Genomic DNA, 24,654 nt, shown 5'->3' with positions numbered 1-24,654 from the left:
GCGTGGTGAAATGTTAATATCTTAGATATACTGGGTTAAATAAACTTTTTTAAAAAATTAACTTAGTCTTTGTATCTTCAAAATTAACTTACATCTTTGTAATTTAAAAACTGTGGCTATGAGAGTATTTAAAATTATATATAGCTCATGTTATATTTCTATTGGACAGTGTTAGTCTAGGTTTTCTGTAATGTCATTTGATTACATCTGTAATTCAGAAGGACTGAGAAAATAAGAGGCTGTCACAGAAGTTTGTGCAAGAGATGAGGTCATGTGGATGGATAGGTGAGAGAGATGGAAGGTAAAATCGTGGCTCTTAGTGGTGGTTTTGAATGTAGAAGATTGAAAGAGGGAGAAATCTAGGAAAGCTGCTTGATTTCTAGTTGAATATGTTGGTAAAGTGGTTGGGGCTTATAACATAATGAGCATAGGGGAAAAGAAAAAAGAACCACAGTCAAGGAAGAAGTATCTAGGTGGCTTGGGTTAGTCCAGTGGCTCTGGGAACAAGGAGTGCCTAGAGCCCGGAAGCTGGCTTGCCTGCGCATTCTGGTGAAGGTTTCATGGTTCCTGTCCTCTGCTTCCAGAAGCACTGATCTGGGACACAGAGCCTTTGGGCCAAGAATTGGATCAAATGGGTGGGAATTCATTTAGCCCAAACCATTGGTCTCATCTTTCTCCATAATAGATACAGCTTATTGGGTTAAAAGAATAAGATTAATTGAGAAGTCCTGTTCATGGTAGACTTTCAAAGGAAAACAAAAATGTAAATTCCAAATGATATGCCAGTCTTTGTGACGTTGGTATTCTGTTCCCTCCTGATTTGTCTGTGTAGGCCTTGCAGGAAAAGTCGTGGAATGTAGCTGCCCCTTCGTATTTGAAGCAGAGTGATTTGGCCTCAGCAGCAGCGAAACAGGTAAGCTTATTCAGACCTTCCCTTCAAACAGGTCTCTGTCCAGGAATTGTCTGGTCCAAGGCAGAGCCAGAGGCCTTCCTATAGCTCTGTCTCTGTAGGCCTTGCAGGAAAAGTTGTGGCATGTAGCTGCCCCTTTGTATTTGAAGCAGAGTGATTTGGCCTCAGCAGCAGCAACACAGGTAAGCTTATTCAGACCTTCCCTTCAAATAGGTCTCTGTCCAGGAATTGTCTGGTCCAAGGCGGAGCCAGAGGCCTTCCTGTAGCTCTGTACCTCTGCTGTGGCCTCCCTAATTTTAGGCTATGACAGAAGTTAGTGATATGAGAAGGAGCATAACTAGGGGACGCAGCACTTACTGTGGACTCAGGGGACCTGGGTCCTAGTCCCAGGTCTTCCTCTGATTTGCTGAGTGATATTGAGCAAGTTACTTAAATTCCCTGGATTTTTTCTCTTCTATAAAATGTGGCAGTTGGGCCGGGTGCGGTGGCTCACACCTGTAATCCCAGCACTTTGGGAGGCTGAGATGGGCGCATCACTTAAGGTTAGGAGTTTGAGACCAGCCTGGCCAACATGGTGAAATGCTGTCGCTACTGTCATGAATCTTTCATCTGAAAATGTAGCCCAACTCAGTTAAGGTTGTTTATATCTTTAGCCTGTACCATCTCTTCAACGTTAAAAGGTCCTGGGTAGTTCATTAAGTAGGCTTTAATTTTATTTGTCGCTAGTTTATTTCTTTTTAGCTTTGAGCCGTTCCCCTTTGCACCTAAGTATTGAGACTTGGTGATCTCTTGCAGGTCAAGTCTTCCAGATAGGGAGTCTGTAAATGACCCAGGAGGAAGCTAATGATGGTGACTGTTATTGTTACATTACAGTTCACTAAATGATTTCAAGTCTATTAGCTTAATTAACCCTCATAATAATCCCATTAGATAGGAATAAGTATTAAGTCTATTTTAGAGATGAGGCAGTTAAGGCTCAGCAAGGTTAAATTCATAGAGCTATAGGTAATACAGTCAGGACTTGAGACCAGATCCTCTGATACCCAGAATCTGTTTTCTACTACAGTGCTGAACTCTTGTCTGATCCAGACTCTTTCTCAGACCTGGTATGTGGCTTATTGTAGAAGAGTAGCATTTAATGACTAGAACCCGATAATTGAGCCACATTGGAAGGATGGGACCAGGGAGCAATAATTTGGAAGGAAAAGAGGAAAGGAATTACCATTGCTGTATACCAGATACTGTGATAAACACATTGCATGCTCCATTTGATACTTGAAACTTCATGATATTGGTACTGTTTCTTCCCTGTTTACAGAAAGGGATTGAGACACTCATGTAATTTAACTTGTCTTATTGCCAATTGTAAGAGAGTCTGGAGTCGTTTCCGTGACCCTAGAGTGTTCACTGGGAGGCAAGCACAGAAGAAAAAGAGAAGCATCATTTTGATGAAAATCGCTTATTTGGATGGAACCAAGCAAGATCGGGGACTTGATCTGGGGTCATAGACAATGGTTTCTTGCACTTATTTCCATCCCAAACTCCCTCAGACCAGGCCCATGGAACAGTCTGTCAGGATAACTAACATATGGTTAATAGTTCCTGATGCTTAATTCTTGAGGACTTTGTGGGGATTGGGTTTCCATACATAATATATATTAATTTGTTCCCACAGCAGAGTGGGCTTCATTTAGGGTAAGAAGCAGTGCTTTCAGTGCTTTGCAGTTTGCTTAGTGATTAAACTTTCTTATCTTCACATCATCAACTAAGATGATTTTATTACCAGGTCAGTCTTCTTTTTAAATAGGCAAAATAATTTATTCTCTTTTTACAAGGCATACTATACTAATTTCTTTCCACACTTAAAAGCATAGGGATGTAAAATCTCAGTGAAGAGTTTCACCTAAGGTCATTTAACAGTAGAATTCTATGCTGCTCTCAAGTAAGACTATGTTATTTTTATTGATTGTTAATTATCTTTTCTTTATCGATTATGGAAGAGACCTACAAAATGGAATTCATGTAGAGTGGTGTGGAGAATAAGCAGGTGGTGATTATACATCACATGAGGCTGCAGGCCAAAGCGTTGCAACTTATAATAACAGCACGAACTACACGAGGGTAAGATGTGGGGTTGGCCAAAATATGTGGCATGTTCCTTTCAAAGATACTTCGAATGCATTCAGACATCACACGAAAGTTAATGATAAGTAAAATGAAATTTAGGAAAGACTAGCTAAGGAATGTGTGATCTATTCATTTTTTTCAGATATTACAAATTCTGTTGTTGGATCAGATTAGACCCTTGGAAATCCAATTGTGCGTCTCCCTTGCTAAAAACCCTCTGGTGACTCTCCATTACATATAGCACAACACTGGACTTTATCTGGCAATAAGGACATTCTGTATCCTCCTACTTGATAGATTTCCTCAAGAGTTTAGTGCCAGGGACCACTTTTTCTGTTCTGAAGGGACTAATAAGCTTTTTCTCAGGCAATAAGGATAAATTAAGAGGATGTACTGGGAAGTCAGACTACTTTGTTCAAATCTTGTCTTTTCTACTTACTAGTTGTTTGGTTATGAACCTTTCTGTACCTTGTTTCCCTGTACAAAATGAAAATGAAGACAGCATCTACCTCATGGCATTTCTATGAAGAATAAATGAGATAATAAAATATAAAAACACTTAGCATGGTACTTGATACGTAATAAGAGCTCAGTGTAATTATAGCTGTAAGACTTTCAGATAACTGGAATTGCCACATTTCATTGATTCCAAGATACACATTTTTTATTATTGTAACTTCTCTGAAATCAGATATTTTGATGGTGTCCCATAGTGTTTTTTGTTTCTTACTATTTCATAAAATAAAGGTGCATCTTAAGAATGATGGCATCATAGATTTGATACAAAAAAGTACTTAGGTGACTCATTGCCAGCTCACAGACATGTTTGATGCTCAGTCCAGCTGCTATGTCAAAAAAAAAGTGGCATAGAGATATAAATATGAATGTTTAAACACAGAAACATACTAGGTCAGAAATAACATCCTGAAAAATAAAATATTTTATTTCTTCACTTATCTTGATAGTGACCTCATAAAGTCAAAGAATCATTTAATCGTAAAGATATTCATATGTGGCCGGGTGCGGTGGCTCACACCTGTAATCCCAGCACTTTGGGAGGCCAAGGTGGGCAGATCACGAGGTCAGGAGATCAAGAGCATCCTAGCTAACATGGTGAAACCCTGTCTCTACTAAAAATACATAAAATTAGCTGGGCGTGGTGGCATGCACCAGTAGTCCCAGCTACTCGGGAGGCTGAGGCAGGAGAATCTCTAGAACCCGGGAGACGGAGGTTGCAGTGAGCCGAAATCACATCACTGCACTCCAGCCTGGGCAACAGAGCAAGACTCCATCTTTATTTAAAAAAAAAAAAAAAGATATTCATATATTCATTTAACAAATGTTTAATCCCTACTATGTGCCAGTTATAGCTGAAAAAACAAAAGTGCTTGTGATGGCATCTATACTGTTTTTTAAAAAAGATTTTTTTTAGTTTATATATAATTGTTACAAAAATTAAAATATTACAGGGTAAGTGAAGGTTCTCTGGTAATCTACCACTTCGAAAACAGCTGCCAACATTTCATGTGTATACTTCCAGATTTTCCCAAACCATATAAACATAGGTTATAAAGATGTGTACAATAACATACAGGGGATCATACCATACTTTGCTGTTCTGCCTCCTATTCCTTTCACCCAACATTATAATATGCTTATCTTGTCGTGTCATTATACAAAGATACTAATGTTTTTAGGTCTTTACTCATGCTATAATATTTTATATTTTTCTTTTTTTTTTTCTTTTAGACAAAGTCTCGCTCTGTCGCCCAGGCTGCAGTGCAGTGGTCCAATCTCAGCTCACTGCAACCTCTGCCTCCTGGGTTCAAGCGATTCTCCTGCCTCAGCCTCCCAAGTAGCTGGGATTACAGGCATGCAACACCATGCCCAGCTAATTTTGTATTTTCAGTAGAGACGGGTTTCACCATGTTAGCCAGGCTGGTCTTGAACTCCTGAACTCAGGTGATCCACCCGACTCGGCCTCCCAAAGTGCTGGGATTACAGGCGTGAGCCACCGAGCCCAGGCTATATTTTTCATTTGTATGCATTCCTGTTTTTTTCTTTTTTTTCTTTCTTGAGTTTTGCTAGATTGTTTTCTTTTGTCCTCCAGGGGTTTGAAAGTTATGCACCATAATTCTAAACACTTCAAGTGAGAGGCAGTAGAACATACTGGTTAAGAGGGCTGTGGTGCCACACTGCTTGGGTTCACATCTTGACTTTACCATTTGCAAACTGAGTAACCCTTGGACAAGTTACTTAACACTTCTTGGCCTCAGTTTGTTCCCATAAGTTAAACTGAGATAATAGTAGTACCTATCTCTTCCTCACAGGGTTATTGTAAGGGTTATTGAATTATTATATGCAAAACCATTTATTTATTTTATTTATTTGTGAGACAGAGTCTTGCTCTATCACCCAGGCTGGAGTGCAGTGGCGCGATCTCAACTCACTGCAACCTCTGGTTCCCGGGTCCAAGCAACTCTCATGCCTCAGCCTCCCAAGTAGCTGGGACTACAGGCACATGTCACCACACTCAGCTAATTTTTTTATTTTTAGGAGCGATGGGGTTTCACCATGTTGGCCATGCTGGTCTCAAACTCCTGGCCTCAAGTGATCCACCTGCCTTGGCCTCCCAAAGTGCTGGGATTCCAGGCGTGAGCTACTGTGCCTGGCTGGATTATTATATGCAAAGCCTTTAAAATAGTGTCTGTCACATCCATTATAAATACTTGATACATGTTAACTAATATTAGTTTTAGTAATACTGTTATTACTTATATTTTTAATGAACATATTGAACTTATATTTATCAGCATAAAAAGTTAAACAGAATTTATGGTCACCTCTCTGAGATCAAGATGATCTAAGATGAAGATGAAGATTTTAGTATGTTTTGTCTGTCTCTTACTGCTTAAGTAATTTGGGCCAGTTGGCCGGGCGCAGTGGCTCACGCCTGTAATCCCATCACTTTGGGAGGCCAAGACAGGTGGATCACGAGGTCAGGAGTTCAAGACCAGCCTGGCCAAGATGGTGAAACCCCATCTCTACTAAAAATACAAAAAATTAGCCAGGCGTGGTGGTGGGCGTCTGTAATCCCAGCTACTCGGGAGGTTGAGGCAGAAAATTGCTTGAACCCAGGAGGCGGAGGTTGCAGCAAGCCGAAATCGTGCCACTGCACTCCAGCCTGGGTGACAGAGTGAGACTCCATCTCAAATAATAATAATAATAATAATAATAATAATAATAATAATTCAGGCCAGTTAAGGTCTCTTACTGAGCAAAAAATAATAATAGCAATTTGGGCTAGATGCAGTGGCTCATGCCTGTAATCCCAGACTTTAGGAGGCGAAAGCAGGAGGATTGCTTGAGCCCAACCAGGAGTTTGACCCCATCCTAAGCAACATAGTGAGACCCTGTCTCTAAAAAATAAAAATCAAAAATTAGCTGGACATGGGTGGTGTGCACCTGTGGTCCTAGTTACTTGGGAGGCTGAGGTGGGAGGATCCCTTGAGCCCAGGAGTTCGAGGCTGCAATGAGCTATGATCATGCCATTGCACTCCAACTTGGGCAACAGAACAAGACCCTATGTCTTAAAAATAATAACAATAATATGGCTGGGTGCGGTGGCTAACGCCTGTAACCCCAGCACTTTGGGAGGCTGAATCGGGTGGATCACGAGGTCAGGAGATCAAGACCATCCTGGCTAACATGGTGAAACCCCGGCTCTACTAAAAATAAAAAAAAAAATTAGCCAGGCGTGGTGGCAGGTGCCTGTAATCCCAGCTATTCGGGAGGCTGAGGCAGGAGAATGGCATGAACCCAGGAGGTGGAGCTCGCAGTGAGCTGAGATCCCACCACTGCACTCCAGCCTGGGTGAGAGTGAGACTCCGTCTCAAAAAATAATAATAATAATAATAATAATAATAACTTGGAGGTTTGTTTCAGCTGATTATGTTTTTATAATGTAGCTTATATTAATTTTTATGTTTATAAATATAATCTTTTAAAGTTATAAGTACATAATCCTTGTATATCCTTGTTTATTTTTATTTTTAATTTTTTTATAAAATATTTTTTATTTTTAAAAATAATAGAAACATGGTTTCACTGTGTTGCCCAGGCCAGTCTTGAACTCCTGAACTCAAAGTATCCTCCCACCTCGGCCTCCCAAAGTGCTAGGATTACAGACGTGAGCCACCACTTATAATCTTTATAAGTTTAGCTCCAACTTTGCCACCACTGTTCTCTGTCGCCTTTTAAATTCCTTTGCTCTCATACATAAATGGAATTCTTTTCCAATATTTCCATATTGCTATGGTGCCTTTATTTATTTATTTTATTGGGCAACCCCCGCCAAACCAGAATAGGTTCATAGAGACTCTCTGCCTTTGCTATGTTCCCTTTTAGTATTTAATGTTACAGTTGAATGTTTTATGTCAGTCTGGTTCTCTTCCCTACAGCTTATTTTTCATGCTCAAACCTTTAAAATTTTCTTTCTTTCTTTAATTTCACCAGGATATATCTAGGTATGTGTTTTCTTTCAATATTCTTGCTGATCTTCGGTGGGAGTTTGAAGTATCAGCTGTTTTTAGCTCAGGGATTTTTTTTTTTCTCCATTATTTCTTTACTTCTTCTATACACTCTAGTCTGTCATACTAAATGTTGGATTTTCTGGATCTATTTTTCCTATACATACTTTTCTTTTGTAATTTCAATTTCTTTGTTTTTCTATTCTATATTCTGAGTAAATTCTTTTTTTTTTTTTTTTTTTGAGACGGAGTTTTGCTGTTGATGCCCAGGCTGGAGTGTAATGGCACAATCTCAACAATCTCAGCTCCCTGCAACCTCCACCTCCCGGGTTCAAGCGATTCTCCTGCCTCAGCCTCCCAAGTAGCTGGGATTACAGGCATGCGCCACTGCACCCGGCTAATTTTGTATTTTTAGTAGAGACAGGGTTTTTCCATGTTTGGTCAGGCTGGTCCTGAACTTCTGATCTCGGGTGATCCGCCTGCCTCAGCCTCCCAAAGTGTTGGAATTACAGGCATGAGCCACTGTGCCTGGCCAGTAAATTCTTTAATATGCTCTTTTTAGTTTATCATTTCAGTTTACATTGTTGTTGATTCCGCTGTTCTTAACTGTTGAGTTTGATTTCATTATTATGTGTTTTATTTCCAAGTGTGCTTCTCTACTATTTTTTTCCTTTTTTTTCTGCTGTATAGTTTCTCTTCTTGTCATCTGCTGTTTCTGTAGCAGTTTCTCTTGCTTTGTCAATGTAATATCCTTTTAAATCCCTGTTAACTCTCACTGAGGTTGTTGATTAGAATTTTTTAAAAAGTTTTCTGTGCTTTCTTACCTTGACTTAACTCTTTTTGAGGACTGCTTCGTCTCCTTTACAGCTCCTGATTGTCATTTATAACACCTAGTCATTTTCCATTGTCTTTGCCTACTTACAGTGAAAGTCTAGACTAGTTTAAATTGGTAATTTGTATTCTTTAATGATTGTTAGCCCCCGAGTGAGCCTCACTTTCATAGCTTTCCTTCCCTCACACCAAAGGAAAAGTAGGAGATCTTAGTATTAGAGGCCTACTTCATGTATATGGCCTGTTGATGAGGATGCCTGCTCTTTTTTGACGTCTGGGGAGAGTTCCCAAATCTTTTTGTATTTTACTTCCTGGAGTCTCTCCAAGATGATTCTCTATATAATCAGGCAAACAAATGAGGAAATGTCACTGCTTGGCCAAATTGCTTTCCTTTGTGCCCTTGCTTGGCTGGAATTCTCCCTTCTAGCCCTCTCACTCCTTGTGGTGTTTGGTGGGTAACCTCACTATGAAATTTCACTTCCATTTCTGGTAGAAGATTAGTTTAAAAACTTTCAAGTGCTACTTTTTTTTTTTTGTTTTTTTTCAGGAAAAGAATTAGAATGAATGTTGCTTCCAGAGTAGGTTTCCATTTGCCATCTACCCCCGGCCCCATTTTTTGTTCATCAGCAAATACTTATTGAATGCTGCCTGTGCTAGGAAATATATGATGAAGAATACAAAGTCTACTCATGGAGACTATATTTTAATAAAAAGACTAAACTTTGACATCATTCTCTTACATATTTTTACATAAGGAAAGAGTATTTGTTTTATCTTGGTGGGAACTTTTATTCCTCCAATGAATAATATATTAAAGAAAACAAGTGGGAAATTTCACGCAGAAATTACATACAAGAAATAGGAAGAAAATATACAAAGGTCAAAACTTAGTAAGTCATATTGACCTAGCATGTTGCCTGGATTATTTAGGTATGCAATAACTTTTTACCGAAATGGAATGTTCTCAAGTACTGTGAGGCCAAGTAATTCAAGATAGAGAGGAAGGAACACCATCTATGTCTGTCGGCAAAATAGTAGCAAAACCTTTTCCCCTCTCGCATAGGAATTTGGTTAACTTTTTAGGTATGTTTCTTGGAGCCCTTACAGTATCAACTACATTAGTAGGCTATACCGCTATGGAAAAAATGATCTCTGAGTAAATTGCATGTAGACCAGAAGGAAATATAAATGAACTAGTTTCCAGATGCCGATACAATGGCTGTAGGCTTCATTGAGTGCAGTGATTCTTGAAACTGGATAGATCTTGCAGCAGTCCACACAGCTATCTGGGAGCTTTCATCCCAATGCTGACAGCTCATGTGCAAGGAGATGAGATCTAAATCAGATAGGTATAGAGACCATACTAGCTGAGATGCTAATGAAGCAAGGACTCCTGAAGAAGGGGAACTTGACACTGTGCTGCCCACATGCTGTGCTTCTCTTCTGTATTCGTAGTGAGTCTAGTGCCAAGTGTAGCCTGTGATAGTCTTTGATTTTTAATATTCTTTGAGCTTAATGGGCACTGCAGTGGTTTAATCAGGTCTTGGGATCCCGACAGGTGTTTCCCCCAGGTCCATTAGGAGTCTTCTGTTACTTTTAGAGATCGTTTTTATAGTGTAATATACTAATTTTCCTTTAATTTAGGCTCAGGTTTCTGGGACTTTTGGTCCTCCTCAGTTTGCAGATTTCACAAGCAAATTATTTTACGTTTCTTCTCTACAGACTTTACCCCTTATTTGGGATGTGTGAAAAATTTTTACAGGAAGTAGACTTTTTTCAGAGGTAAGTATTTTATAACTCTTCCGGCTTATAAAATCTTGGTTACACGGAGTATAGCACTTGCAGGCAATAGGAACAATCACAGATCACATTCCTTGGTTTAGCTTGTGCAGCCAAGCTATCATCTGTGGCCATGTCGTTCACCTTAAATTAGGAAAAAAAAAACTAATTTGGTTTTTTTCCTTAATATTATAGAAACTTCTTTGAAGTTGGAGCTTCAAAACTAAACCTACCAGGAATCACTTGCATTTAGCACTCAGCTAGGCCATAAAAACACAAGTAATATGAAGAAAACGTGTAAATACGTTTGTTGAAAAAAATCATTAGTCATCTGTTTTTTTCAACACTGTTCGTTCACACCATTCTTATTTATTTATTTATTTATTTATTTATTTATTTATTTATTTATTTGAGACAGAGTCTTGCTCTGTCACCCAGGCTGGAGTGCAGTGGCGCAGTCTTGGCTCACTGCAGCCTCCGCCTCCTGGGTTCAAGTGATTCTTCTGCCTCAGCCTCCCAAGTAGTTGGGACTACAGGTACCTGCCACCACACCTGGCTAATTTTTGTATTTTTAGTAGAGATGGGGTTTCCTCATGTTGGCCAGGCTGGTCTGTAACTCCTGACCTCAAGTGATCTGCCTGCCTTGGCCTCCCAAAGTGCTGGGATTACAGGCATGAGCCACCACAGCGTCTGACCTCATTATTAATATTTTTTGAGACAGGGTCTCACTCTGTCACCCAGACTGGCACAGCTCACTGCACCCTTGAACTCCTGGGCTAAAGCCATCATCCTACTTCAGACTCCTGAGTAGCTAGGACTACAGGCATGTGCCACCATGCCTGGATAATTTTTAATATTTTTTTTAGAGATGGGGTCTTGCTGTGTTGCTGAGGCTGGTCTCAAACTCCCGGCTTCAAGAGATCCTCCTGCCTCTGCCTCCCAAAGTATTGGGATTACAGGTGTGAACCACTGCACCAGGCCCACACTGTTCTTATACTTGCATATTTCTCTGTAATCTACAAACAATTGTTTTGTAATTTTGTGGGTAAATTTTATTTTGTAGAATACATATATTTTTTCAGAGTTTTATATGGAATGAATCTGTTAAAGCACATGCAGTAGTTGAATGGAAAGCTTGATGAAGAAATAGGAGTCAAGGGAGTGACCAGACTTCTGGTATGCTGGCAGAATAATACTGGGAGAAGACATAGGATCTTAAAGCACTGATGAAGTCTGTTTCATTTCTTCCGCCCATTGTCTCTGCCCTCATGAAGTTCACCAAACCTGAGGTTTTTGTGACTCTGTACTTGTCATTGGGGTGATGATAGCTTCTTACAGGGCTGAGTTGCAACGCTACCTTCACCAGCAGGTAATGCTGTCTAGCAAACTGTACCATCTAGCTTGGCTTTTTAAGATCCTAGTTTTGAGGCTGGGCGCGGTGGCTCACGCCTGTAATCCCAGCACTTTGGGAGGCCGAGGCGGGTGGATCATGAGGTCAGGAGTTCGAGACCAGCCTGGCCAACATAACGAAACCCTGTCTCTACTAAAAAATACAAAAAATTAGTAGGGCGTGGTGGTGGGCAGCTGTAATCCCAGCTACTCGGGAGGCTGAGGCAGGAGAATTGCTTGAACCCAGGAGGCGGAGGTTCCAGTGAGCCGAGATCACGCCATTGCACACCAGCCCGGGCAATAGCGCGAGACTCCTTCTCAAAAAGAAAATAAAAAATAAATTATAGTTTTGAATCTGAAATAAGTTCATGCCTTACTTTTGGCTTTAGATTCTTTAAAGTAGAGAGTCTGTTTTTGCACAGTTGGGTTGAAAAGATTTTTGGGAAGATGATAGCTCTGAATCCCCAAATTTCTTCATCTGATGTTCTTAATTCATCCTTTGAGTTCCTGCACAGATATCACCTCCTCAGTGAGATATTTTTTGACTATCCACTGGCACGAGGCCCAAAATTGGATCAGTCTGAGCCAGGAGTAACGTACTTAACTTTTCTGAGCCTCAGTGAGGCATCATCCCCTCTGAGTCTCAGTGTTTCTGCCACTTGAATGTAAGCTCCATTGAAGCAATCGTTTTGTTCTCTTTTGTTCACTGTTTCCAGAACCTAAAATAGTGCTTGGTGCTTCGTAGGTCTTAAAAATGTATTTGTTAAAATAATTAATGAATCTATAATATGAAAATAAAAATTCTAATGATGCGTAGGATTGCTGGGAGTTAAATAAGATCATGTAAAACACTTAAGAGTATGCCTGGCACATAATGGTTATCAATAAACAGAGGCCTTTCTGATGACCATGTGACTGAGGCATGATTGTATAGGTACCAGTCTGTCTTGGTCGTAAACTGCAAGCTCCTCTCACTTCATCATTCTTCCTACTTCAGGGTTTGGTAGGTGTCTGGGGCCCAGCCTGTGGTGAATGAGTGCACAGTTGAATGAGTCAGTTGCTTCTGTTTGTTCCTCCAGGTATTTCATCGCTGATTTGCCCCACTTGCAGGACAGCTTTGTGGACAAACTCCTTGACCTTATGCCCCGATTCATGACATCCAAACCTGCAGAAGTGGTCAAAATTCTACAGACCATGCTGCGACAGAGTGCCTTTCTGCATCTCCCACTTCCAGAGCAGGTCAGGGTCTATTTGGCCCCTGTAGGCCAAATCTGTCCAGACGGTCAAAAATCTTTACCTTGGTGATCTTCTTTGACCAATGGAGCAGCTGGGCTAGGCTCTTCCTCTGAGTGGCTCCCACATGCCCACTCATTAGATAAGGAGACAGAAAAAAGATGTGTTTTCTTGTCCAGGAATGACCTGGCTTTAGAATCATAGGATTTTCCTCTTGCTTACAGATCCACAAAGCCTCAGCCACCATCATTGAGCCAGCGGGCGAGTCAGACAACCCTTTGCGGTTTACCTCTGGGTTGGTGGTTGCCCTGGATGTTGATGCAACGCTGGAGCATGTGCAGGATCCTCAGAACACTGTTAAGGTCCAGGTCTGTTGGGTTTGGGTCCTCGTGGAGCTTCTAGACTGACCTTGTGTTGAAGTATTTAATGTTAGTACCCCTGTAGTCTCTACTTGAGGGACAGAAACTGGGACAGGAGAAGAAATGAGCCTCTGTGGGAAAGAACCTAGGCTTGAATCTCAACTACTGCTGAGTGTGGTTTGGAGCAAGTTACTTTAAACTCTGAGTCTCAGATTCTACAACTGACAAATAGGAGGAGTTGACATAAAGAGATAATGAATTTAAAGCCCCCAGGACCCAGTAAGGGTTCAGTAAATGATAAGACCTTTGCTAATCTTGTAATGTGACGTTAAGATTTGGTCTTTTGTTACAGAAAACTATAATAAACAAGTTCCTTTCAGGCTGTGAGTCAGTCAGCTGGCAGATAAAACTTCTGGATGGGAAAAAGCGATTACTAGGAAATATTCTTTCCCAAGTTACATAGATGTAATAGAGACACATGAGAAATGTAGTAGAGACACTAATCAATTCAGACAGTGCAGTTAAGCCCCACAAAGAGTACTACTCCTTCATTCATCCATCTGTCCACTCATTCATCCTTCCTTCCATCCATCTGTGCAATCGTGTTTACTCTATTGCATGCACTAAGTGCTGTGGTTGCCAAGGTAAATATGTCACAGTTCTTCCTCTCGGGGTGTGCACAGTTTCATTGAGAGACATACAAATGGGCAGGCAATTATAAAACAGGGTTTGGTGAGTAGACATGCACAGGATGGGTCATCTCCTAGACTGTCTCCTAAAAAACCCTTTCAAAGCACCTCTACCACATGCAGGGCTAAACCTTTTAGAGTATTCAATTTGGAGTGTGGTGGAGGCTCAGGAAAGGAAAGGAGAAGGGCACAAGGGATATGAGAGAAGAGCCAAAGGGATATGAGTCAAAGCAGGGATGCAAGCACTGGCAGGAAGTACAATAAGGGGACAGAAAAATAGGCTGGAACAGGCAGAGAAGGCTTCCTGGAGGAGGTAAGGATGAATCAGGCCTTGAAGATTACGCTATTCCGCTATGGTGACAATAAAGGAACGGGCCTTCTGGCTTCCAAGCAGAAATTATTATAAATTATGAGACCTGCAGAGAACTAGTTCTGAGCTAGCTGTGAAGTTGTATTGCATATTGGAGTGTTTTTGTTTTGTTTTGATTTTTTCCACATTAGTGGTTGTCCACCTTCACCGCACTTTAGGATTACTCAGAAAGCATTAAGAACAGATGAATAGGTGTCAGCCTACATTAATTAAATCAAAATCCTGAGAATAGGGCCTATGGACACTAGTGTTTAAGAGTTCATAGGTGATTCTAATACGTAGTCAGTGATACCGGCAGAACTACTGTTTTACCTTGTCCCTGAAAAAAAACTTCACTGATCACCTGAGTGTAAAGGAGATTGTAGGCAGGTTACTTAAGGGTCATCTCCTAGACTGTCTCCTAAACCCCCTTCAAAGCACATCTACCACACGCAAGGCTAAACCTTTTAGATACCTTATAGGTAGAGGGACGGGAAACTCACTGCCCCATCGTGGGACAGGTCCAGTGCTTTGAAAGTGCCATCCAGTCCAGTCACCACACCCTGAGTCATTCCTCTGTTCCAGGCACTACTTCAGGTGCTCGATAGAGATATAGCAGTAAACATGCCTCAGAGATGACACTGAGATTACATTCCCCATTAAAATACTGTAGATCTGTTCTTTAAAGCAAAGCCTGTAGAATTCCATTCATTAACTATTTATTTTATTTTATTTTATTATTATTATACTTTAAGTTTTAGGGTACATGTGTACAATGTGCAGGTTTGTTACATATGTATACATGTGCCATGTTGGTGTGCTGCACCCATTAACTCGTCACTTAGCATTGGGTATATCTCCAAATGCTATCCCTCCCCCCTCCCCCCACCCCACAACAGTCCCCGGGGTGTGATGTTCCCCTTCCTGTGTCCATGTGTTCTCATTGTTCAATTCCCACCTATGAGTGAGAACATGCGGTGTTTGGTTTTTTGTCCTTGTGATAGTTTGCTGAGAATGATGGTTTCCAGTTTCATCATGTTTTATGGCTGCATAGTATTCCATGGTGTATAAGTGCCACGTTTTCTTAATCCAGTCTATCGTTGTTGGGCATTTGGGTTGGTTCCAAGTCTTTGCTATTGTGAATGGTGCCGCAATAAACATACGTGTGCATGTGTCTTTATAGCAGCATGATTTATAGTCCTTTGGGTATATACCCAGTAATGGGATGGCTGGGTCAAATGGTATTTCTAGTTCTAGATCCCTGAGGAATCGCCACACTGACATCCACAATGGTTGAACTAGTTTAAAGTCCCACCAACAGTGTAAAATTGTTCCTATTTCTCCACATCCTCTCCAGCACCTGTTGTTTCCTGACTTTTTAATGATCGCCATTCTAACTGGTGTGAGATGGTATCTCATTGTGGTTTTGATTTGCATTTCTCTGATGGCCAGTGATGATGAGCATTTTTTCATGTGTTTTTTGGCTGCATAAATGTCTTCTTTTGAGAAGTGTCTGTTCATATCCTCCGCCCACTTTTTGATGGGGTTGTTTGTTTTTTTCTTGTAAATTTATTTGAGTTCATTGTAGATTCTGGATATTTGCCCTGTGTCAGATGAGTAGGTTGCGAAAATTTTCTCCCATTTTGTAGGTTGCCTGTTCAGTCTGATGGTAGTTTCTTTTGCTGTGCAGAAGCTCTTTAGTTTAATTAGATCCCGTTTGTCAATTTTGGCTTTTGTTGCCATTGCTTTTGGTGTTTTAGACATGAAGTCCTTGCCCATGCCTATGTCCTGAATGGTATTGCCTAGGTTTTCTTCTAGGGTTTTTATGGTTTTAGTTCTAACATGTAAGTCTTTAATCCATCTTGAATTAATTTTTGTATAAGGTGTAAGGAAGGGATCCAGTTTCAGCTTTCTACATATGACTAGCCAGTTTTCCCAGCACCATTTATTAAATAGGGAATCCTTTCCCCACTGCTTGTTTTTGTCAGGTTTGTCAAAGATCAGATGGTTGTAGATATGTGGCGTTATTTCTGAGGACTCTGTTCTGTTCCATTGATCTATATCTCTGTTTTGGTACCAGTACCATGCTGTTTTGGTTATTGTAACCTTGTAGTATAGTTTGAAGTCAGGTAGCATGATGCCTCTGGCTTTGTTCTTTTGGCTTAGGATTGACTTGGCGATGTGGGCTCTTTTTTGTTCCATATGAACTTTAAAGTAGTTTTTTCCAATTCTGTGAAGAAAGTCATTGGTAGCTTGATGGGGATGGCATTGAATCTATAAATTACTTTGGGCAGTATGGCCATTTTCACAATATTGATTCTTCCAACCCATGAGCATGGAATGTTGTTCCATTTGTTTGTATTCTCTTTTATTTCATTGAGCAGTGGTTTGTAGTTCTCCTTAACATCTGTTAAGGAGATTAATTAACATCTGTTAATGAGAACTTTCCTCGATTAAATATTCTGTCATTGGAGATTGGTACATTTCTTTGTCAAGGGCAACAGTTTTTAAGCCATTCACATACACATGTTCCTGGGAGAAGTGACACTGGGGAGATTTTTTTTTAACCCCTGAAAATGAACATATTGGAGAATACATTCATGATCTCTCCACAGGCTCTAATAAAGGGGGGGAGACCTGGGTTCTGCACCTGGCCTTGTTGTTGTGGTTAAGGTTGCTTTCAGGCGATGGCACCTGTTCTCCAGGTGTGTCTGGACTTGTACTTGCTTTAGCCATATATGGCCACCAGGGGGAGGAGTCACCCCACAGTTGCCTGGAGCGCCCACGCTCTCCAAATTCACAGCTTGAAATGTCACCTGTGGCCGTCTGCGGTCATCCACGGTTTTCTTTCTTACCTTTTCTTTCTTTCCTTCCTTCCTTCCTCCCTCTCTCCCTCCTTTTTCCTTCATTCCTTCCTTTTTCTTTTTTTCTTTCTTTCTCTTTTCTTTCTTTCTTTCTCCCTCTCTCTCTCCCTTCCTTCTTTCTTTGTCTTTCTTTCTATCCTTCCTTCCTTCTCCCCTCCCCTCCCCTCCTCTCCCCTTCCCAACAGAGTTTCGCTCTTGTTGCCCAGGCTGGAGTGCAGTGATGTGATCTCAGCTCGCTGCAACCTCTGCCTCCTGGGTTCAAGCAATTCTCCTGCCTCAGCCTCCCAAGCAGCTGGGATTACAGGTGCCCACCATCAAGCCTGGCTAATTTTGTATTTTTAGTAGAGACGGGGCTTCCCCATGTTGGCCAGGCTGGTCTTGAACCCCTGACCTCCGGTGATCCATCCTCCTCGGCCTCCCAAAGTGCTGGGATTACAGGCGTGAGCCACCACAGCTGGCCATCCATGGCTATTTTCACCATGCCTCGCTTTCCCCTGTTGGTTCAGTCACCCTCAAAGGACAGAGCCTCTGTGCTATAGGCCTCCCCCCGGATCTGTGCATTGCCTAATATGACTGGACCCTCCTCCCCACCCCCCATCCTGCCCCAGCTCCTCTGATGACATCATCGGCTCTGGAGCCACCACTCAGCTTTCTGCAGGAGGGTCCCCTCCCTCCAACCCCACTGGCCCCTCAGGACCCCACATCCCCCGGCACCGTCTGGTGCAGGGACTCTTTTTTCTCCTATACCCCACGTACTGTAGAATCTAAGGTAGGGTCTATATCCTTCATGGTTCCTGTGGTCGTGTCCAAGACCTTTCTCTTTCAAAGGCAGCGGAGTCACCTGCTGTCCCTCTCAGTGACCGCTGTCTGCTGGTCTTCCGCTTGCACCTCGTCATCCATTGAGGACTTGTGTTCCTGGCTGACTGCGTTCTCCATCCTTCTTGCCATCTTGTAGAGCAGCAACCCCTCTACATTCCCCCAGCAGGTTTGCAACAGTGATTTCATACAAGACGTTGGTGTCGTCACCCACGTGGACAGGCCAGGCTACTCCCCGTCTCTCTGGGCACTTAGACTGCTGAAGCTCCAGTGAGCTTTTCCAACTTGCCTCTCAGCCACCACTCCCTGCCTGCAGTCACACTTGGGACCCTCCATCACCCAGAAAGGAGACTTCAGACAGCTCTCTGCTGACCTCTCTTCTCTTGCTCCAGAACTCTCCACTTGGCCTCCCCACCTCATTGTGACTCTCTCTGTGGTCATTGCCTTCCTTAATCATGGTTCATAATTAAAATCAACTCCTGCAGGGCGAGGTGGTTCACGCCTGTAATCCCAGCACTTTGGGAGGCCGAAGTGGGTGGATCACTTGAGGTCAGGAGTTCGAGACCAGCCTGGCCAAAATGGCAAAACCCCTGTCTCTACTGAAAATACAAAAATTAGCTGGGTGTGGTGGCAGGCGCCTGTAATCCTAGCTACTAGGGAGGCTGAGGCAGGAAAAATCGCTTGAATCCGGGAGGTGGAGGTTGCAGTGAGCCGAGATCACACCACTACACTCCAGCCTAGGCGACAGAGGGAGACTCCATCTCAAAAAAAGAAGAAAAAAAACCTCCTTTTTCTCTCTCTCTCCTGACATTGTTCCCCTGGGCAAGGGTGACATGAACAGGCTGGATCTCTTGCATCTGCATCTGGACAGCCAAGCATCACTGGGAAAGCACACACTCAGCTGCACTTTCACTTTATTTATTCATCTATTTATTCATTTATTTATTTATTTATTTATTTATTTATTTATTTATTTATTTTAGTGACAGGGTCTCACTCTGTCACCCAGGCTGGAGTGCAGTGGTGTGATCAGAGCTCACTGCAGCCTCCACCTCCTGAAGCAATCCTCCCATCTCAGGCTCCGTGGGAGCTGGGATCACAGGCGTGCACCACACCATGCCCATCTAATTTTCTAATTTTCTATAGAGATAAGGTCTCGCCATGTTGCCTAGGCTGCTCTTGAACTCCTGGCCTCAAGCAATCCTCCTCACCTCAACACCCCAAAGTGCTGGGGTTACAGGTGTGAGCCACCATGTTTGGCTGTACTTTGACTTTTTTTTTTTTTTTTTGAGACGGAGTTTTGCTCGTCACCCACGCTGGAGTGCAGTGGCGCAATCTCAGCTCACTGCAACCTCTGTCTCCCGGGTTCAAGCAATTCTCCCACCTCAGCCTCCTGAGTAGCTGGGATTACAGGTGCCCACAACCCTGCCCAGCTAATTTTTATATTTTAAGTAGAGATGGAGTTCCACCATGTTGGCCAGGCTGGTCATGAACTCCTGGCCTCAGGTGATCCACCCATTTCAGCCTCTCAAAGTGCTGGGATTACAGGCGTGAGCCACCGCGCCTGGCCTGGCTGGACTTTCACTTTAAATTCAGACTTCAAGTGGGCTTCCTGGCAACCCCTCTACATTCCCCCAGGAGGTGAAGGGCCTGAACATCCCTTTTCTGCCAAAGGTGAGGCAAGAGCCTCTCCCTACCAACATCTCTCTTCAGTTCCAAGGATGAAACAGATAGTAGCCATAAAAAGAGCAGAGGACAGCAGGAATAAAATTACCTCAGGTACTGAGGTTACAAGCACTGCTGGCCACCAGTTGCTCACCTTTCTTCAAGAGATTAGACATGAACAAAGAATGATGAGGTCACAGGATAAGCAAACTCTATGTCTTTAGATCTGTACGCAGTGTAGACCTCCAATGTTTAGAAACAGAGAAAGTAGAAAAAGGCAAACTCATGTTGCTATTTGGCCTCGGCCCTAATGGTCAGGCTGTGGTTTTCTGTTTTCTCCTGTTGTATGTGGTGCTGTGTGAGTATAATCACCAATCACATGTATACATGTCCACATGTATTTCTGCATTTCTCAACATTATCTTACAAGACATTCAACTTTAAATCAGGGGGAAAAAATTAGTACTTTTAGGGTGCCCACTATTAGAAGGTAACTAGTAATCAGGCTGTCATTGAAGCCTGGCATCTTATCTGCACTGGGTGCATGTATTAGTTAGCTGTTACAGTGTAACAAACCATCCAAAACTTACTAGCATCATAATTGAGATGGTCAGGCATTTAGGCTGGGCTCAGTGGGACCATTCTTCTGGTCTCAACTGAGCTCTTTCAGACATGTATTATCAGCTGCTTGTTGACTAAGCAGCTGTGCTTCTGGGAATGAGCTTCTGCTTCTGGGGCTGTCAACAGAGGCAACTTGCTTCTCCTCCCCATGGTATCTTGTCTGGCTTACATGGGCTTTTTTTCATAGAGATGGCAGCATTCTGAAAGAAAAACAGAAGGATTCAATACCTTTTGAGCCTACGCCTCAAACTAGCACACTGTCATGTTCACGGGTTTCCACTGCCCTGAGCAAATAAGGCCAGCCAGATCCAGGGATTGGAAAACAGATTCTGGATCTCAATGGGAACAGCTGTAAAAGCACCTGGCAATGGGCATGGATACAGGAGGGATAAAAAATTGCTACCATTTTTGCAATAAGCATCATTCTGCCTTTTTTTGCGTATGTAGTTTATAGAACTCTTCCACGTCAATAAATTGTCCAAAGACCCACAGCTACTAAGTGGCTGGGCTGGGACTCAGGATCAACTCCGTGTGACCCTTGAAATCCTGGAGAGTGACATTTCTAAAATAGAAGTCAGATTTCTTTTAGATTTGTGCCCATATAGTACTGTTTATTATTAGAATAATCTTAAAATGGCTGGGCATGGTGGTTCACACTTGTAATCCCAGCACTTTGGGAGGCCGAGGCAGGCAGATCACGAGGTCAGGAATTCGAGACCCAGCCTAACCAACATGGTGAAACCCTGTCTCTACTGAAAATACCAAAAAAATTAGCCAGGCTTGGTGGTGGGTATCTGTAGTCCCAGCTAGTTGGGAGGCTGAGGCAGGAAAATCTCTTGAACCTGGGAGGCAGAGGTTGCAGTGAGCAGAGATCACGCCACTGCACTCCAGCCTGGGTGAAAATAAATAAATAAATAATCTTAAGGAATTGCAGAAACACATGGCGGCTCACACCTGTAATCCTAGCACTTTGGCAGTCTGAGATGGGAGAATCACTTGCACTCAGGAGCTCAAGTGCAGCCTGGGCAACATAGTAAGATCCTGTCTCCATAAAAATTTTTTTTAAAAAATTAGCCAGGCATGATGACGCATGCCTGTAGTTCCAGCTCCTCAGATAGCAGAGGTAGGAGGATTACTTGAGCCTAGAAGGTCAAGGCTGCAGTAATCCATGATTGGTTACACAACTGCACTGTAGCCTGAGTTATAGAGTCAGACCCTGTCTCAAAAAAAAAAAAAAAAAAAAAAGAAGCAGCAGCAGCAGAAAAAGAAAGAAATTGCAGGAGCATTTGAAAAGGACATAGAATAATTTGGAAAAAGTAGCTGAAGGATGAGTTGAGAAAATCAAAGCCAAAACCACACATGACTTATTTTTTATCATAGAAAAAAATTGAAAATTAAAAAAAAAACTCTAGAGAAATTAAATGTTACAGAGTTTAATTGAACAAAGAATGATTTGCAAATCAGGCAGCCTGTGGAGCCAGAGTAGGCTCAGAGAAACTCCAGCACAGCCACATGGTAAGAAAATATTGATGAACAGAAAAAGCAAAGTGACACACAGAAAATGAAAGCGAGGTACAGAAACAGCCAGATTGGTTACAGCTTGGAATTCGCCTTATTTAAACATGGTTTGAAGATTTGATATCCTTTTAGTGGGAAAATCACAGTGGTTAGTACAGGAATGCGTTACAGTTCGGTTTCAGTTTACTATGTACAAAAAGAAAAAAAAACCTATTGACCAAAATTAAATGAAAGGGGACAGCTTCAGGCTATAACTAATTTAACAATTTCTCGCTTTTGGTTATCTTCTCAAGTTTGAGAGACAGACCAAAACTTTATACATTATATTCTGCCATCGTCAAAGATATACTTATTTAGTCTCAAATCTCACTGTGAAATAGCAGAACTGTGAGTTTTGTAAAGTGGAAATGAGAACTTGAGGATATTAATTTTTTAAAGAATTACAGTAGAGGGGACCTCTTTATGTTAAAATTTGCTGCTTACAGAATAAAAACAAAACCTGGCCTGTTAGCATCTACCTATTTTCTTAAATTTTTAGTTTGAGTATGTCATATTTAGCATGAGTGACTCCATTTTGGTTTGGTTTGGTTTTGTCTGTTTGGGCCTGGTGCGTAAGCTCAGTCCAGAATAATAGCCTCCAATAATTTCTTTTAAAAATTCCCCCGTTTTGGTTAAGTTTTCACATATGTCAGAGTGTGACCAAAACTTAGGGCCTTAGTGCCTCTCTCAGTTTCCATTATTTTGGGTTTTTGTTCTTATCATGTCATTTATAGGTTATGGTGTCCTCATGGTCGCATATATCTTTGAGTTTTCATCATTCCCATTAAAGAGAGACCATTTGACATTCTAGAGATGACTGCATGCAAACATTTATAACTTTTGAGAGAATACAGTGCAGTAGGGAGACTACTATTTTGACTATCAGGAGGATAACACCAAGAGTTTGAAGTATGCTTTTTAACCAGGGTCCCCGTGAACAAACCAACTAAAATTAAATAGATCAAATAATTAGCTAAATAAGTGGTCTACTCATTTCAACCAAGAAGTCTGTTTCTTTTTTTTTTTTTTTTTTTTTTTTTTTTTTTGAGATGGAGTCTCACTCTGTTGCCCAGGCTGGAGTGCAGTGGCACGATCTTGGCTCACTGCAAACCTCTGCCTCCCGGGTTCAAGTGATTCTCCTGAACACTAAACACAAAAATTAGCTGGGCATGGTAGCGCATGCCTGTAGTCCCAGCTACTAGGGAGGCTGAGGCAGGAGAATCGCTTGAACCTGGGAGGCGGGGGTTGCAGTGACCTGAGATCATGCCACTGCACTCCAGCCTGGTGACAAAGTGAGACTCTGTGTCAAAAAAAAAAAAAAGACCAAAAAAAAAAAATTATGTCGTCTTACACACCAGGGCACTGATAACTGAGTGGTTCTCATAGGTAATTTTACTTGGACCACAGAGTTTATTTAAAGAGCACATCTAAAAAATTTCAGTACTTGCTGATTTAGCGTAATAATGTGGCAGAATATTTTTCTGATATTCAATTAATTTTTGTCTTGCCTGGGCTCACAGTTTTATGAATCCGTCTTTTCATGGGAATGCTCATGATCCTTACCCAGTTCAAACAATATGATCCTAAAATTATCAGAAACAGGACTCAACTTGTCTGGTTACTTTCCATCTTTTCATGAACCTCCTAAAGACACAATACTCTAGGATTTTGTGTGCTTTTGAGGTTTTTAGAAACTAAATAAGAATTAAACCATTAACTGTGAAAATTACTTAAATGGTTATGAAAAAACAAATAAAAAATTGATTATATCTGTTGCCTATATTTGTTCATAATAAACATAATTATGACTAATAGCATATAAAGAGATATATATTAGATTTTTAGAAATTCTATAAAATTTTGGAATAAATATTAATAACATATTCATTAAAATATAAGTTGAAGGAGGTCAAACATCATTTTTTTTTTTTTTTTGAGATCGAGTCTCACCCTATCGCCCAGGCTGGAGTGCAATGGCATGCTCTCGGCTCACTGCAACCTCCACCTCCTGGGTTCAAGTGATTCTCCTGGCTCAGCCTCCCAAGTAGCTGGGATTACAGGCGTGTGCCACCATGTCCAGGTAATTTTTTGTATCTTTGATAGAGACGGGGTTTCATCATGTTGGCCAGGCTGGTCACGAACTCCTGACCTTGTGATCCACCTGCCTCAGCCTCCCAAAGTGCTAGGATTACAGGTGTGAGCCACCGCGCCTGACCCAAACATCATTTTTAATTTGACCGTGCTTCCCATGCAATTTAACATATCAAATAATCCTGTTTATCACTCTTTTGGTTGTTGCATTGGCTCTCTGTAGCATCTAAAAGTTAGGGGTCAAAAACCAATAATTTTAAGGTTGGGCATCGTGGCTCATGCCTGTAATCCCAGTACTTGGGGAGGCCGAGGCCAGCGGATCACTCGAGGTCAGAAGTTCGAGACTGGCCTGGCCAACATGGTGAAACCCCATCTCTACTAAAAGTACAAAAATTAGCTGGTCATGGTGGCACACGTCTGTAATCCCAACTACTTGGGAGGCTGAGGCAGGAGAATCTCTTGAACCCAGGAGGTGGAGGCTGCAGTGAGCTGAGATCAGGCCACTGCACTCCGGCCTAGGCAACAGAGCAAGACTTTGTCAAAAAAAAAAAAAAAAAAAGTCTTTTTTAAACAGTTTCACTCTTGTTGCCGAGGCTGGAGTGCAGTGGCGTGATCTTGGGTCACTACAACCTCTGCCTCCTAGGTTCAAGTAATTCTCCTGCCCTAGCCTCCTGAGTAGCTGGGATTACAGGTGTTTGTCACCATGACCAGCTAATTTTTTGTATTTTTAGTAGAGATGGGGTTTTACCATGTTGCCCAGGCTGGTCTCAAACTCCTGACCTCAGGAGATCCACCCATCTCGGCCTTCCAAAGTGCTGGGATTACAGGTGTCAGCCACCATGCCC

At 41.9% G+C, this 24,654-nt stretch overlaps 1 protein-coding gene across 10 annotated transcripts in view; it reads left to right on the top strand.

The window, feature by feature from the left end:
• The window catches only part of LOC107973393 (integrator complex subunit 4), a 35,811-nt gene that overhangs the window by 2,675 nt on the left and 8,482 nt on the right, over positions 1 to 24,654 (top strand). For 8 of the 10 annotated variants that reach the window (XM_063814262.1, XM_063814261.1, XM_054655617.2 and 5 more), the window contains exons 2-6: positions 833 to 913; positions 2,911 to 3,031; positions 10,120 to 10,179; positions 12,645 to 12,804; positions 13,023 to 13,166. In XM_063814262.1, coding sequence (XP_063670332.1) covers positions 2,976 to 3,031; positions 10,120 to 10,179; positions 12,645 to 12,804; positions 13,023 to 13,166 — 420 coding nt within the window. In that variant the 5' untranslated portion in view covers positions 833 to 913; positions 2,911 to 2,975. The remainder of the gene's footprint in view (positions 1 to 832; positions 914 to 2,910; positions 3,032 to 10,119; positions 10,180 to 12,644; positions 12,805 to 13,022; positions 13,167 to 24,654) is intronic. The other 2 variants (XM_063814267.1, XM_063814268.1) reach the window with 2 other exon arrangements.

Source organism: Pan troglodytes, chromosome 6, assembly GCF_028858775.2.
Source record: "Pan troglodytes isolate AG18354 chromosome 6, NHGRI_mPanTro3-v2.0_pri, whole genome shotgun sequence".
NCBI lineage: Eukaryota > Metazoa > Chordata > Mammalia > Primates > Hominidae > Pan > Pan troglodytes.
The sequence above is the reverse complement of the archived record's forward strand: the minus strand, read 5'-3'. Positions and strand labels throughout refer to the sequence as shown.